Below are 14,893 nucleotides of genomic sequence, written 5' to 3' on the forward strand. Positions count from 1 at the left end.
TCGGGATGGGGGAATCCCATGGGGTTTGGAAATAGCAACCCTCCCAAGCTGTTTCTAAAGGACATAAAACATGCTTGAAAATTCTTGTTACCCGTGGGACAACTGGTTTCAGTAGTTATTTTAAGAGACTGTTTTCTAGATTCAGGGATGTCATTGCTCTATATTGGGGATTGATATACCCCAAAAGCTTGGCGCACTCAAATGGATGCAGTGTGTACATACAGCACACAAAATGGGGGGCTGTATGTAACGACCCACACTCAAATTATATTAAAAAAGCATTACAGTTGCAAAGTCAAGCATGCCAAAGTTGGGGAAAAAAACAGAATTAGGGTCTGTGCAACTTTAATACTCATGCACATACACCCCTTGTGTTACAATAGCTGTAACGACACGCTCACATACTGTTTTTCACACAGGACCCATGTCCCATTCAGTGCACAGAATGGACCTGCTCTGGGGATGACAGCAGGATGGGACCCCCTGCTTCATTTGCTGCAGAAGCTGGAAGGTGGACAATGGCTGAGGGACTGTAGGAAGAGAAAGGAGGGTCTCAAGTTTAAGACTGTTGAATGCTATGCTGGAGAACTGGCATCCGTCCCTGTATCTGCCCACAGTTGCTGTGTGTTGCTAGGCAAGTCACTTAAGCCAAACTTTTCAGAGGTGGTCACTAATAGTGTACGCCTTGCTTTCTGCGTGCCTGGGGTGAGATCTTGGAGGTGGGGTGGGGGGCTGATTTGCAGAAGCACCAAGCATTCATAGCTGCGGCTGAAGCCAATGGGAACTGTGCTTTAGTGCTATATAATGCTAAATACTGTGAAAAATTCAGGTCCTAGGGGCTAAACTTGAGCACCCAAAGTTACTGGATACATCTGACTTTTAACTTTTCTGAGCTTTGTTTCCCCAGCTGTAGCTTGGGGATAATAATTGGCCCTTATCGTGCAGGCGTGTTGTAAAAATAAATTAATCTTTATGAAAACTCAGATGCTCTAGTGCGGAGCACCACAGAAGAGCCCGGGGGGAAATGAATACTTCTGTCTTCATAGCAGAATTTGAAGTGTGTGCAGTGAATAACACCCAGGGTCAGATGCTGAACAAGAAAACAAAAATATTGACTAGCTGCTCGTTCAATGAGTATGCTCCCTTCTGTGCACTGAATAAGGCAGGGGGCCTGGGGGAAAAAACTTATTTGATCACGTAACTAAAGATGCTATCATTTAATGCAGGGGTGGCCAACCTGCGCCTGAGAAGGAGCCAGAACTTACCAATGTGCATTGTCAAAGAGTCACAGTAACAGGTCAGCAGCCCCCTGTCAGCTCTCTCCCCTCCACACCTCTCCCACCTGCCAGAAGCACCACCAATCAGCACCTAACCCTCCATCTCTGCCCCTCCCACCTGCCGTGATCAGCTGTCTTGTGGTGTGCGGGGGGCGGGGGGGGGGAGGAAGAGGAGCAAGGGCGTGGCAGACTCAGGGGAAGGGGCGGGGACCTTGGGGGAAGGAGTGGAGTGGGGCTGGGACCTGGGGCAGAGCCAGGGGTTGAGCAGTGAGCACCCCCGGCACATTGGAAAATTGGTGCCTGTAGCTCGTTCCGGAGTCGGTGCCTAGGCAAGAAGCCGCATATTAACTTCTGAAGAGCCGCATGTGGCTCTGGAGCCACAGGTTGGCCACCCCTGATTTAATGCATATGCACAGGGGGGGTGAATTAAGATTGCACAGGGAAGGCAAAAGGCACCTACCTGCCATAAAAGCCACCCTCCTGCCAAATTTGAAGTCCCGTGATCCAAAGCATAGTGATACTAAAGTTAATGCAAGAAAAGGCCACCAGCATTTTTTTTAACATGGGGCAAAACAATGTATGTTTTCCTTGGCTTTGGTCACCGAAACAGCTGAACAACGGCCTTTAATGAGTCGGGCAGATAACCGCCCTTTGTGCCTTTGAAAATTTTCCCCTCTGTATTTTCTCTTCCTCCGCCGCCTTCCTCTGATGCCTCTGTCTTATTTGTCCCTGGTAGTTTTATTAGATTTCCCCTCTTTCTCCCCCCCCCCCCCATCTCCTACTGTTTATTTTCAGTCTTTTTTTCAGATGCACGGCCTTTACAGAGCAGCCCTAATACGTCTCTCCTAATTAACGTCCAATGTGAGCTGAACTCTTGAATCCACAATATTCAAATAGATTCAGAATTCAGCCAAACTTATTCTAAATTCAGAGCACCTACCAAGTCATTAGCAGAGGTGATCTGAGGGGTAAGAGTGTTTCTGACAGAGGCTTTTTAGTGTCAGCAAGAGACCAATAAAGGCAGGAGTGAAATTTACACCTTGGTCCTTGAGCAGAATTTACCATTTGAAGCAGTAGGCTCTTTGCTTCGGTTATGGTTCCATGCAGTGAAGTTGTGGGAGGTAGCGAGATGCAGCCTGTTTCAGTAATTGTGTTCGCCTCAAAAGGCATAACGGGGGTGGTAGAATGCCTGAAATCTACTCTAGCCGCAGCTGGAAGACATATCCCCTGCTACTAAAAAATAATCAAAACATTTGCACCTTTATAATATGTGGAGCTCTCAAAACACTTTTGCACATACTAATTAACCTTAACTCCATTGCTAAGATGTTAATACAGACATTGTACAGAGCGGGGAACTGAGGCACTGGGTGACCAGATGTCCTGATTTTATAGGGACAGTCCTGATATTTGGGGCTTTGTCTTATAGGCACCTATTACCCCCCACCCCTGATTTTTCACCCTTGCTCTGGGGGCTGGAACCTCCTAAGCTTATGCTGAATTGAGAACAGAACCCTTGAGCCATCGGGTGTGTAGGAAAAGTTCAGGCAGCTGTAATGAAACCTATAGCTCACAGGAAGGTCACTGAAAAAACATTAATCCTTTATAGGGCCACCCAAGCCCTGTGATATACATCTCTACAGAGCAAAATGCACTTGCATTATTTTACCCTGCTTGTGACCGGAATCTTAGGGGAGCCAGCTAAGGTCACTCAATTAGGGTGAACTGCAAAGAATGGGGCAGACAATCCCCAAAGCTGATGGATATTCCAATACTTAAATTTACCAAGCCAGCACCACAACAGCTTCTATAACACCTTACTGGTTATTCAGAAGCCAACAACACAGTTCCCTTAAAGTAACCCAGACTCAGGCCTCCCCCAGATACCCAAGTCAAATATGATGAGGATTTCTGAAAATCTTATTCATCATCTAAAGAAGGTTCTACCAATCCCAAAGGATCAGACACATTACCTCCCAGGTTAATAAATATTCCAGATCTTACCCATATATACGCTTACAGCCAATTCTTATTAACTAAACAAAAAATTATTTAAAAAGAAAAGCGAGAGAGTATGGTTAAAAGATCAGTGTACATACAGACATGAGTCAATCTTGAGATTCAGATTCATAGCAGAGATGGTGAGCTTTGCAGTTGCAAAGAGTTCTTTGGACTATAACCTATGGACTATTTATTAATGTTAGTATTGAGGGTGGTCCACTCAGGACTGGGATCTCAGTCTTGGTGGCTTAGGCTTCCCTGCATGAAACCTCAAGCAGGTCTCAGATGACAGGATCAGGGTCCAAGCCATTTTTAATATAGTTTCAGGGTCCTTGGGTGAACAATAGGCACTCATTTCCTAAGCATCGCCAGTAATTATTCACACGGATTTCCCACCATTTGCAGATGATTTGCTATGCATGTCAAAGAGGGATGAATACAGCGATATCCTATGTTTACAGTTGATTTAAATGTTAAGATGTTCTTTTGATATCTGAATTAACAGAATACAGCATAGACAGGGACTGTTTGATTACATTGTTGACCACTACCAATATACATATACATACACAAACATTATATACGCATATGTTTTTAAGGGTTGAATTTGAGTCATTTATCCCCCAAGATGTTTAACCCTTTCTTGTCATGTGCCACACTGCTGTTCTGAATAAAGATGCTGTACCTCCAGACCCTGCCACACTGCTTTCAGCATCTCCCTGGTGTCTGTCTGGGCAAGGAGGAAGTTGATGCAGTGAATGTACCCTGCTTTCCAATCAATGTGCAGTAGAGATCTCATTGTGTTTGTGATGTGTTTCAGAGCCATGTACTGACTTGATCTGATTACTATAAGCTGCGAACAATGATGTTAAATGAGGTGCAGCCGCCCAGCGTGCAAGGAGCGTGACAGTGTGTGGATATACACAGTACACCACACAAAAACATTAAGCTCTGCTCCTTAGTGACTGGAATATGGTGGCAGGACTGCTGTCTTCCCCACTTCCGCAGCCCTAAGGCACATACCAGAAATCGAAACAACAGCCAGATGTTAGTCCGTCTATCTGAACACTGCTGTCATGATCTGCCCCTTTCTGGGACCGCACTTTGTTCCACACTGGTGTCTGTGGGTGCCAGTACAGTCCTCTTACACCTTTAAGGGTGTGTCTACACTGCACCATAAACTGGACTCTGATTCAGCCCCCCTTCTGCATGCACACAAATCAGTCTGACTTGGGTCAGCAAGAACTCAGGATCTAGGTCCTAGGATCTTATTATGGGGGTGGGTCAGAGTCAGAACCCCACTGTGACTCTGGTCTAAGCCCTGTCGTTTTGCAGTGTGGACACAGGTCAAGCTGCACACCTGCGTCAGAAGGTCTGTGTAGTAGAGTATCACTGTGTTAGCACAGCTGAGACACCTGGGTCCAGCAACTGTAAACCCAGGTTCAGAATGCAGGATGCAAGCCCAGATCCCACAGCCTTCTTACCCCTTTCAGGAAACTTGCCTGTGAATAGTGGGCAATGCTGGCTGCTTTTCCTAACTCTTCGATGGGCCCTGCAAGTTTCTCTTCAAAATCCACCCATTGAGGACACCTTCTGACTTCTGGGTTTGAAAAGCCTCAACACTTTTATTTAACCAGCTTAAACATAACAATAGCATTCAGTAGCCCTTCTAGGTCCAGAGGGAAAGCCTGGCAGAGTTTCCCTTCCTCGTCACCATCTAGCTCCCAGAACCTCTCTGTGATCCTGCTCCCCGCCCCAGCCAGAAGCCAGGCAATGACCCTTCAAATTCCAAGCCTCCAAGATTCCAAACAAACAGTCTAGGTGCAGCTTCCATCCAGCGTCCCAGACTTCTGCAGCCTACGTTCTTTTGTCTTCACCCAACAACATACCCCATCATACAAACTGGGTTAACACCACCTCTAACAATCTCTCATATCCTACCAGTTCAACTTAACATAGTCCCTTCTTGGCATGAGAGGAAACTCTTCCAGCTTCAGCCCCACCTCTCACCCAGCTCTTAATACATGCACCGTAAATGCTGCTTAAACTCGGTTGTCTGGCTTTTCGTTGCCTTTGGAGCCATTAGGGCGAATTACACCTTTTTAAGAGATAAGGGGAGGGCAAAACCCCCACAAACTTTTCTTGTGTATTTTTTTACATTTAAAAATCTGAAATTGTTCAAATATGAAAATTTAACCCCATACTTAAAAAAAAAAAGAGGCGGCCGAGGGGAAATTTTTTACTTTTTTGGTTGTATTTTGACATTCAATTTTTTTATTTTTTTTGGCCTATTTTGGGCATCCTATCCACTGCCCCCGCTGAACTTTGAACTGCTCCAACACCTGCCATTTGAAGTAGTGAAGCCATTTTTTTACACATATTAATGCATTTGTCCCCACAACAGCCCTGTGCAGTTGAGCATTTTGATTCCCATTTTGCAGAAGGGGAAACCGAGGCACAGCAAGGTCAAGTGGCCCACCCAAGGTCACCCAATGAGCCTTGGAAGAGCTGGAAATAGAACCCAGATCACATGCCTCCCCATCCTCTCCCTTAATCTCCAGGGAACATTCCCCTGATACTGCAGAAGTCATTTGCCAGTGTAACATGCTTTCACATGAACCAGTGAAAACCTAGCTGGGGCTGAGCCAGCTCGTTTTGAAGTCTGCAAAATAAACAAACTCCACTGCCTGCCATGGGAACAGAACTGGGGCCTTTACCCTAAACTCCCCCACTGCTAACGCAGACTGGATCGCAGCCTGCAGCCGTAGTGGATGTGAGTTATGCTGTGCTGGACTTTAGCCTTAGGAAGATACTGTAATAGGGGGGAGTCGGGGAAACCTTGTTGAAGCTGGCGACTGTAACAGCCACCCGTTGTTCAGGATAAATGTAAGAAGCAGTTAAGTTCCTTTCATAGTGAAGAGGTAAGAGCTACCCCCCCAGACGCAGGCCACAAAGAAGGTGGCTCGAGAGCTGAGCTTTTGGGGTGGAGACGTTTCACTGGATGTTGAGCATTATTTGGACCTGTGAGTGTGTGTGTGATGGAAGCACGTGTAAAATGACCCTCAAGGAGAGCTCTTTGGGAAGAGTGCTGGCTGGAAAAAAAAGAGGCTGAAATATTGAGTACAGAAACTGTCTCCTGTTTCAGGATTAAACAAAGACTGTGAATGGCTAGCCAACTACAGAAGCAGTTTCTCCTCCCTTGGTGTTCACACCTCAACTGCTAGAAGAGGGCCTCATCCTCCCTGATTAAACTAACCTCGTTATCTCTAGCCTTACTCACTCTTGCTTGCATATTTATACCTGCCCCTGGAAATTTCCAGTACATGCATCTGACGAAGTGGGTATTCACCCACGAAAGCTCATGATCCTATACGTCTGTTAGTCTATAAGGTGCCACAGGACTCTTTGCTGCTTTTACAGATCCAAACTAACACGGCTACCCCTCTGATACTTGTCTCCTGTTTGACTCCTTCTGTGTGCACGGAAACAGGATGTCATCCATTCTTTGTAATGAAACTATCACATCAGAGACATACCTGACTCATCAATTTCTCCTCCTAAACAAAACCACCCTATAAGACTCCAAATATTGGCTACCCCTAACCCAAAAGGGGTAACAATATTTTATTTAGGGACAAACCTGTCATTGGGTCCCCAGAAGACTGTACAACACATCTGCCTTCTTCCAGCTGCAGCATGCCCCATGAGGATGTTTGGCTCAGGTAGAACATGCCTCATGACTTCTCACAAGTGTAAAAGTCCCCAAAGCTTGCAGTGTTAGTGTCACAGGGTGGAAGGGGCCCTTTATGAGGGAACTGGTCCAGCCCTCGTGTGCCTCATTAATAGCCTTGATGGGGCTTGATAGAGGGAAGCCCATCTCTATAAAGAGTGAAAGGGAAATAGGAAGAGGAAGATGTACCAGAAAGCTAGAAGACTCCTATATGAACAGTCAATCTGTGGAACTCCTTGCCAGGGGATGTTGTGAAGGGTAAAACTATAACGGGGTTCAAAAAACAACTAGGTAAGTGCAGGGAGGATAGGTCCATCAGTGGCTATTAGCCAAGTACCCCATACTCCTTGTGTCCTAACCCCCTGACTGCCAGAAGCTGGGAGTGGATGACAGGGGATGGATGGATCACTTGAGAATTACCTGTTCTGTTCCCTCTGAAGCACCTGGCACTTGGCCACTGTCGGAGGACAGGAGAGTGGCCAAATGGACCATTGGTCTGACCCGGTCTGGCCATTCTTCTGAGAAGCTGCAAAGAGCAGCAGGCTGTGGGAGAGCACTGAGCCCGATTGGCTCCTGCAGGGAGGAAAGGGACTGAACCCAGCTCCAGGAAGGAGGGCTGGGGGTTTGTTCTGGTTCAAGGAGAGAGACGTGGGTGTGAGGTTGGAGTTTAGAGGATCAGTGTGTGTAGGGACTAAATCAACTAGACTCCAGCAAGGGAATGTTTTAATTACTGTTGTGCTGCAATGTGGCATTCTTGAGGAACCCAAAAAGGGTAACTGAGGCAGGGTGCCTGCACAGTGACCTTAGGCCGCAAGGAGGTGCTCCGGTGGTGGCCTGTTGCAGTTTGAAGACAAGGTTTTGCTTCAGGCTCTTCTCTTGTTCAGCCTATAATGTTCTACTATGGAAGAAAGGTTCATGCCAAGCAAAGTGATTATTAAAACACTCGCAGCCCATGTTCAGCTGTATTTCAACTCTTGCAAACCATCTTTAGTCCATCCATTGACTGGAACACGGGGGACCTGACCAGAAATCACATTACTGCAGCCCCAAATATTCCAGCAGCAAAAATATACTAGGCAGGGGGATGGGAGCTACCTATTTTATTTGTGGGGGAGCCGTAATAAATTGCCACACTGACTAAGGCAACTATAGTAAACAGCCCAAATTCTGCTCTCCTCCTTGCAGTGCGGGCGGGGAGAGGGAGGTGCACTCACACCAGAGAACGGAATTTGGCCCAAAGTTTGTAGTGTTTATAACCATGTCAAGCAATAGGCCCTTTGTTGGGGTTTCGCCGTAAGTTAATTCAAACTGGGCAAAACACGCCGTTTGAACCGGCTCGGGGAGGATCGCCCCAGTGTAACAGGGAGCCTTTAGCCTTACCTAGCACAGAGCCAGCCAAGAGGCTTTTCAACCACTCGTCTCAGTCTGCCAGTTTCTGGCCTAGCAGGGAAAAGGGAGCATAGCTGGCAGAATTGGATGTGTACCTTCGATCCATGGCTCTGTTTAGCTCAGGGGTGGGCAAATTTTTTGGCCTGAGGGCCACATCGGGGTTCCAAAACTGTATGGAGGGATGGGTAGGGAAGGCTGTGCCTCCCCAAACAGCCTGGCTCATGCCCCCTATCTGCCCCCTGACTTCCTCCCTCAGAACCCTCAACCCATCAACCCCCCCCTTGCTCCTTGTCCCCTGACCGCCCCCTCCTGAAACCCCCCTGCCCCTAACTGCCCCCCTCGGACCCCAACCCCTATCCAATCCCCCCTGTCCCCTGATTGCCCCTTCCCCTATCCACACCCCCGCCCTCTGACAGGCCCCCTCGGGACTCCCATGCCTATCCAACAGCCCCCTGTCCCCTGACTGTCTGGGACCCCCTGCCCCTTATCCAACCCCCCTGCTCCCTGCCCCCTTACCATGCCGCTTAGAGCACCAGAACTGGCAGCCACACCGCCCGGCTGGAGCCAGCCACGCCGTGGCGCGGTCTAGAGCACCGGGGCAGGCCGGCGGCTCTCGCAGCTGCGCTGCCCGGCAGGAACTCGCAGCCCCGCCGCCCAGAGCGCTGGCGGTACGGCGAGCTGAGGCTGCGGGGGGGAAGGGGAGACAGCAGGGGAGGGGCTGGGGGCTAGTCTCCCTGGTCGGGAGCTCAAGGGCCGGGCAGGACGGTCCCGCGGTCTGGATGTGACCCATGGGCCGTAGTTTTCCCACCTCCTGGTTTAGCTGCTTGTGGCTGTCTCAGGGAGGATGGTGCTGGGACGAGAGGACAGGAAGAGGTGGCAGGAGTGAGGGGAGGTACTGAGCCTCTGGAGTCAGGGGGAGGGGCACGGCAAAGGGGGCCACTGTCTCCAGGCTGCGAAGGAAGGTTCCGGGGGTGTCTACCTGCTTCCAGGCCCACTCCAGTCCCTCCGGGTCCTGCTCCCTGTCCAGATCCTGCAGTGACTATTCTAGTCCCTCTGGTTCCCACTCTCACTTCCACGCTCCCCACTCCCCGAGCCTGCATGAGTTTACAATATTTCCATCGTGGGGGTGCCAGCCCTCTGCCTCCCCTCTCCTTGGAGCATAGGGTTGCCACCTTTCTAATTGCTGGTAACCAAACCCCTGAGGCCTTGCCCCACCTCTTCACTCCCCATCGCTCGCTCCTCTGTGCCCCGCCCCCCATCGCTCACTGGAGCCTCTCCATCTTTCTTCCCTCCCCCACCCCCACCAGGGTGCTAGAATAATTTGTACTGTGTGGGTCCTGAGAGCCATTGAACCGAACTGTAAAGTCTGTATAAGATGGAAACCACTTCAAGCCAGGGGTGTGCGGCAGCACCCTGAGTTCCAGCACCTGTGTCTCCCCCCTGCCCCCGAGCCGAGCTCTGCTTCAGGGCTGATATGGGAGCTACTGAAGCCTGACAAGGAGCCTGCCTGTAGGTAGGAGGCAGCCCCCAGCTTAGCAGGGGCTGGTGTGGGTTGATGACCCAGTGCCTCCCCTGTCCTGCGGTAACTGGACTTTTGGTGTCTGGTCAGACGTAAAAACTGAGCACCTGGCAACCCTATAGCATTGGGCTGGGACTTGGGAAAACCGGGTTAAATTCCTTTGCTTTGACACAGATTTCCAGTATGACAGTAAGCAGGCATTATTTTCTGTGCCTCCGTTCCCATCTGTAAAATGGGCATAAATACTTTCCACTCTCCTGGGCATGTTGCGAGGATAAATGCATTAAAGACTGTGGTGCTCAGGCACAATAGTGGGGGGCCATCTCAATGCCTTAGATAGGCAAGTTAGCCAACCCTTGTGTTCTTCTCGTACAGCACATGGGAACCAGCCAGACATCAACTTTAAGGCCCTTTTGCACACTTAGGTGCGCTGCCCACCCTGGCCCATCATGCTATGTGTTACCGTTTCATAGTCCTGCTTAGGTTGCAGTGTTTGTTTTCATCCTGATTTGTTGGTTCTTCTTCCCCGCAGAATTCCCAAAGACGGCGCCTGTGACTCACTAAGGATAAAATCATGCAGCGCTCTCTAAAGTTAGCATCCTTTGCATCGCCAGATGGGATTTTTAAAATAAAGATGAATCCGCTGTCGCAGATGCTGCTGGGAGTTAACACTTGGTCCCTTTTTCATAGAAATGGCCTTCCTTGCTACTTTACATTGAAATAATTGAGACAGCAGCTGCTATCATCCTGATTGTGACAGAACAGCCGGCGTTAAAGATACGTGTGTACACAACTCATCCCTCACCATCTTTCCCCCTTTCTCTTGACTTCGATCCCTGACAATTGCAGATGGGCACGAGAGGGTTAAAGCAACCAGCTTTCTCCTGCCTGGCTGAGTTAGCACTTCCAGGATGACTCCAAGGAACAGCCTTTGCATCGCAGAACAGAGGGGGGGACACTGCAGCAGGTCAGAGGAAATGTTATTTAACGCTGGCTCCAATCTCCTCCCACTTGCCTGTTTGGCTGGGGAAAAGAGAGAGGCAGATCTGTAGTGAAGGAATTAACCAGGGACTAACGCCAAGAGCCAATACAATCCGTGACAGCAGAGGCTGCCTGCTGCAGACTGCTACTGGATTCAGGAAGGGAGACAGAGAAATTCAATCAGACCACCTGGAGAGGAAGGAGACCATCTTCGGTAGACTGCTGCAGGTGGAAGGTTCCCTGAAGCACTGTTCTGGCACTGACTTGATCAGCCGAAAAGACTATTTCATTCTGTGATCACCTGCTGACTGTGAAGTCCAGACATAAAAGCTGGACAGACTGACAGATCGTCCTGGTAACAAACCTCACTGGATCTTGCAGCCAGGAGTCGATGCAAGGATCTTTGCGTGTCCACCTAGCAGACTGAAATGATTAAGGCTTAATACCCCTAGCAAGACCAGTTACTAAACCACTGGGAAAACTCCCTTCACGGTCCTCACGTGGAAATGTGCCAAAGCTCACGGACAAGCTAATCACACAATTAGACACTGAAGTCGAACGAGCACACGACTGCTCTTGGGAGAAACTTGCACATTTCCTACAACTACTGCAGTCACCCCAAAGCGGGGAGGGGGAGTTAATTAATACCTATCTTTTTTTTAACTGTCTGGTTTATGTCTGAGGCCCTTGGAACCGGTTAAAACAGGTACAGCACCTCCTGAAAAGAGAAGGTTAGCCTCATTCCAAATACAGATGACACCTGAGTGAAAACAGCAGGTGGTGGTGGTCCTTTCTTTGAAAAAGCAGGGGAAGAACCTTGGGCACCGAGAACAAGTTACCTAGCCAGGTGGTGGTCATCTTCTCCGATCCGTCCAGGTTCTCGATCTGGGACCGTGGGGGAACAGGAAACTTCTTCAAGGGTTCTGGATTGTGTCACATGACTAACACGAAGGACCCTAAGAGAGCCATGGATGCTTTACCAGTGACCTCCAACTCTGCTGCAGGCCCTGTTACTTTCTCACAGGTCTTTGGCCAGCAATGTCAACTTATGGAGGCAGGTAAGAGGGGTATATATTTAATTTCCTAACTTGTTGCCCACTAATTGGCAAATTATCTTCTCCCCAGACCCAGGACTTACCAAAGTCTGGGATTGTTCAAAGGAGTCTAAGGGATTTAAGCACCCAATTCCTTAGCTTCTTTTGAAAATCCCACCTTAAGATTCCAAAATCCAAATATTCACAAATTTGAAACCATGGCATAGGATGGACATTATGCTGTTTGGATTAACATGCTTTGAAATCAGCCACTCTTGAGCTGATGGTCCAAGAGAGGTTGCCACTGTGTTTTGAACAGTAAATGGTATGCATGATAACTCATCAAGTTACTAAGAGTCATGAAAACAAATGATGCTGAAATAATTAGTCAAGCAAGGGCATGAGTGGTAATTTCACTGCTGCATCTTTTTGCCTCATGTAACTTTTATAGGAAGTGAGTTGTTTCTAACTGGTGAGTAGCTGGTCAGGGAACACGGATTTGTACTGTGTTGGGGAGTGACTATTGTAGCATGATGCATCTCCGGGTGGGGTGGACCTTTGGTGAAGATGTTCTGTTCTATAAAGGACCAGGTGACTATTAATTATTACTGTAGTGCCCTGGAGTCCTGGTCATGGACCAGCACCTCATTGTGCTAGGTGCTGTACAAACACAGCACAAAAAGAAGGTCCTTGCTCCAAAAATTTTTACTGAGTTGCAACTCCCCTAGGGTGGGTCTGATTCTCGGATGCCCTTGTGGAGTTGCATGAAGCTATGTAAAACATAGCTAAATCAGAATTCTCCCTCTGATTGGTCTTCACACTCACTCTGCGGAGGTGCAAACAGCTACGCAAAGTGCAAGGCCATGAAGGACTAGGCTCATTGTCTTTAACTATCTTAATGTTTTGTAGCAGCGTCTACCACCATAGTATCTGAACACCTCCTGGGTTAATAAAGTGGTCTGGCAAACAAGGACCCTAGTCAAATTCATGAGTCTTCATTTCTTCTCCAGTGCTGGGTTAAAGGAAGCTCTCTCCACAAAGGATGGAGAGAGAGGATTGGTAGTTGCAAATATTGATGATGACTTTACAATGAATTTTCTTAATCACACATTGTGTCGACCTGATTTAGTGTCCATGTTGCCAAGACCCACTGGCACTTTCACAATACTGGTTATGACTACGGAATAGGACTTATTTTCTGGTGAATTTCTAGGAGTGAAGCTAGGACAGAGACACCTAGTTGTCTCCCCTAGAAGATCACTTGAATATGTCCTCCCAGATCCTATTACAAGTTATGTTTGGACCATATTGTTACTGTTTAGAGGGTGAATTCTGAAAGAATTACACTGCACGATTCCTGCATGATTTCCATTGAAATCTGTGGAAATGACCTAGATAAAGTTAAGACATATGGTGAGCTTCATTTTCTATCTTGTGACTGTGTTGGGCTCTCAAGGCAAATATCAGGGAATAATCCAAGGCAGCTTTACTTTTCTCCCTTGCATATTTCAGATCATATTATCAATGATGCCCAAGTTCATAACTCCACTGGGTCAGGTGCTGAACATAAACGCACTTGAAAACAGTCCCTGCCCTGAGGTCTTGCATTCCAAATGGCAAGACAGACAAAGGATAGGAGAAAGCAAGTAATAGTAGCTTAACTTCTAAAAGGGGCAACTGAGACACACCAAGATGAAGAAACTTGCCTAGGGTCACGTAGAAAATTTATGGAAGAGCCAATGTTTGATAGCTCTTGAAATCCAGTTCAGTACCTCAACCACAAACTCATCTTTCCTTTCAATGGCTGTCTTCCATGATGTTGCTTCGATATAACTGAGGACCGAATATGGCCCCGAGTAGAGCTGAGTGAAAGTTTTTGGCCAAATTTTGTGTGTGTGTGTGTGTGTGTGTGTGAAATACAGATTCAGTCACACTGAAATATTTCACGAATTTGTCAGTTGTACTGAATTGTTCGTTTTGGGGGGAGGGGGGGAAACAAAAATTCTGAAAAAAAATGGAAACATTGATTTTCAGATTAAAACTACTTTTAGTTTCAAAATATCCTTGAATCTTATTTAAAAAAAATTCAAAAAGTTTTAAGAAGATTAAAATTAAAATGAAATGCTTTGATTTTGGCGGAACGAAATGTTTCATTTGACCCAAAATGGAATGTTGTAAAACTTTTCTAAAGTTACCAATGAACTGAAAAAGCCATTATTCCCACCACTCTAACCCTGAGACGATAAAGAGCAATGTTCTTTAGCCAACCACACGAAAACAAGTGTGGATTTTGGCTGTGCATGTAATAATGCAGTAGTAACAGCTGTCTCCTCCATTGGCTGCTTAGAATGGGGCCTCCGGTTAGCATGTGGAGGAAGCCAGAGAAAACATTGTAACAAACAGGCAAATACTACCTGGGTTTGCATGTCTGTACCTCTACTGCGTGTCTTGGCCACTCAGAACTTTGCAGACAGCAATGATAGATTCAGCTGTTCTACAACCACAGGCGTTTATCACAGGAGCTAAAAGAGATTCTCTGCTCATTCTTAAGGCCTATAAGATAGAGGAGCAGTTCTGATTCCATCCAGTACAGGGCAGTAGTTAAAATACCCAGTAGCCAGTACACCGCCCTATTGATACGCTAACATTAAAATTCCTTCCTGTAAACCTAGGATAAGGAGATGAAGCCAACAGAGATTCAGATGTCCTGCTACAAAAGGAAAGATCCAGCTTGTCATTTATAGCACCTTAACCCAAACCCAAGGGAGAATTCTGGTAAATGATACTGGTACTTCTTGTTGCTGGCTGAGCAGCTGGTTAAGGATATGACCGTGTAGATTGTGTCTTTAACACTAGAGAGGGGTCAGGACAAAATTTCTCTTCCAAACAATCCAGAAGTCTGGGGGAAGCTCTGCTCCAGTTATGAAACTTTCAGATCTAGGCCCTTCTGGACATAATCTAT

The 14,893-nt window shown here is 47.4% G+C and overlaps 1 protein-coding gene across 3 annotated transcripts in view; it reads left to right on the forward strand.

The window, feature by feature from the left end:
* KAZN (kazrin, periplakin interacting protein) overlaps positions 1 to 14,893 on the forward strand; it is a 756,723-nt gene that overhangs the window by 12,608 nt on the left and 729,222 nt on the right. For all 3 annotated transcript variants that reach the window (XM_065575404.1, XM_065575403.1, XM_065575402.1), the window contains exon 2: positions 10,449 to 11,955. In XM_065575404.1, the coding sequence (XP_065431476.1) occupies positions 11,835 to 11,955 (121 nt within the window). In that variant the 5' untranslated portion in view covers positions 10,449 to 11,834. The remainder of the gene's footprint in view (positions 1 to 10,448; positions 11,956 to 14,893) is intronic.

The sequence above is a fragment of the Chrysemys picta genome, chromosome 21 (assembly GCF_011386835.1).
Source record: "Chrysemys picta bellii isolate R12L10 chromosome 21, ASM1138683v2, whole genome shotgun sequence".
Lineage (NCBI taxonomy): Eukaryota > Metazoa > Chordata > Testudines > Emydidae > Chrysemys > Chrysemys picta.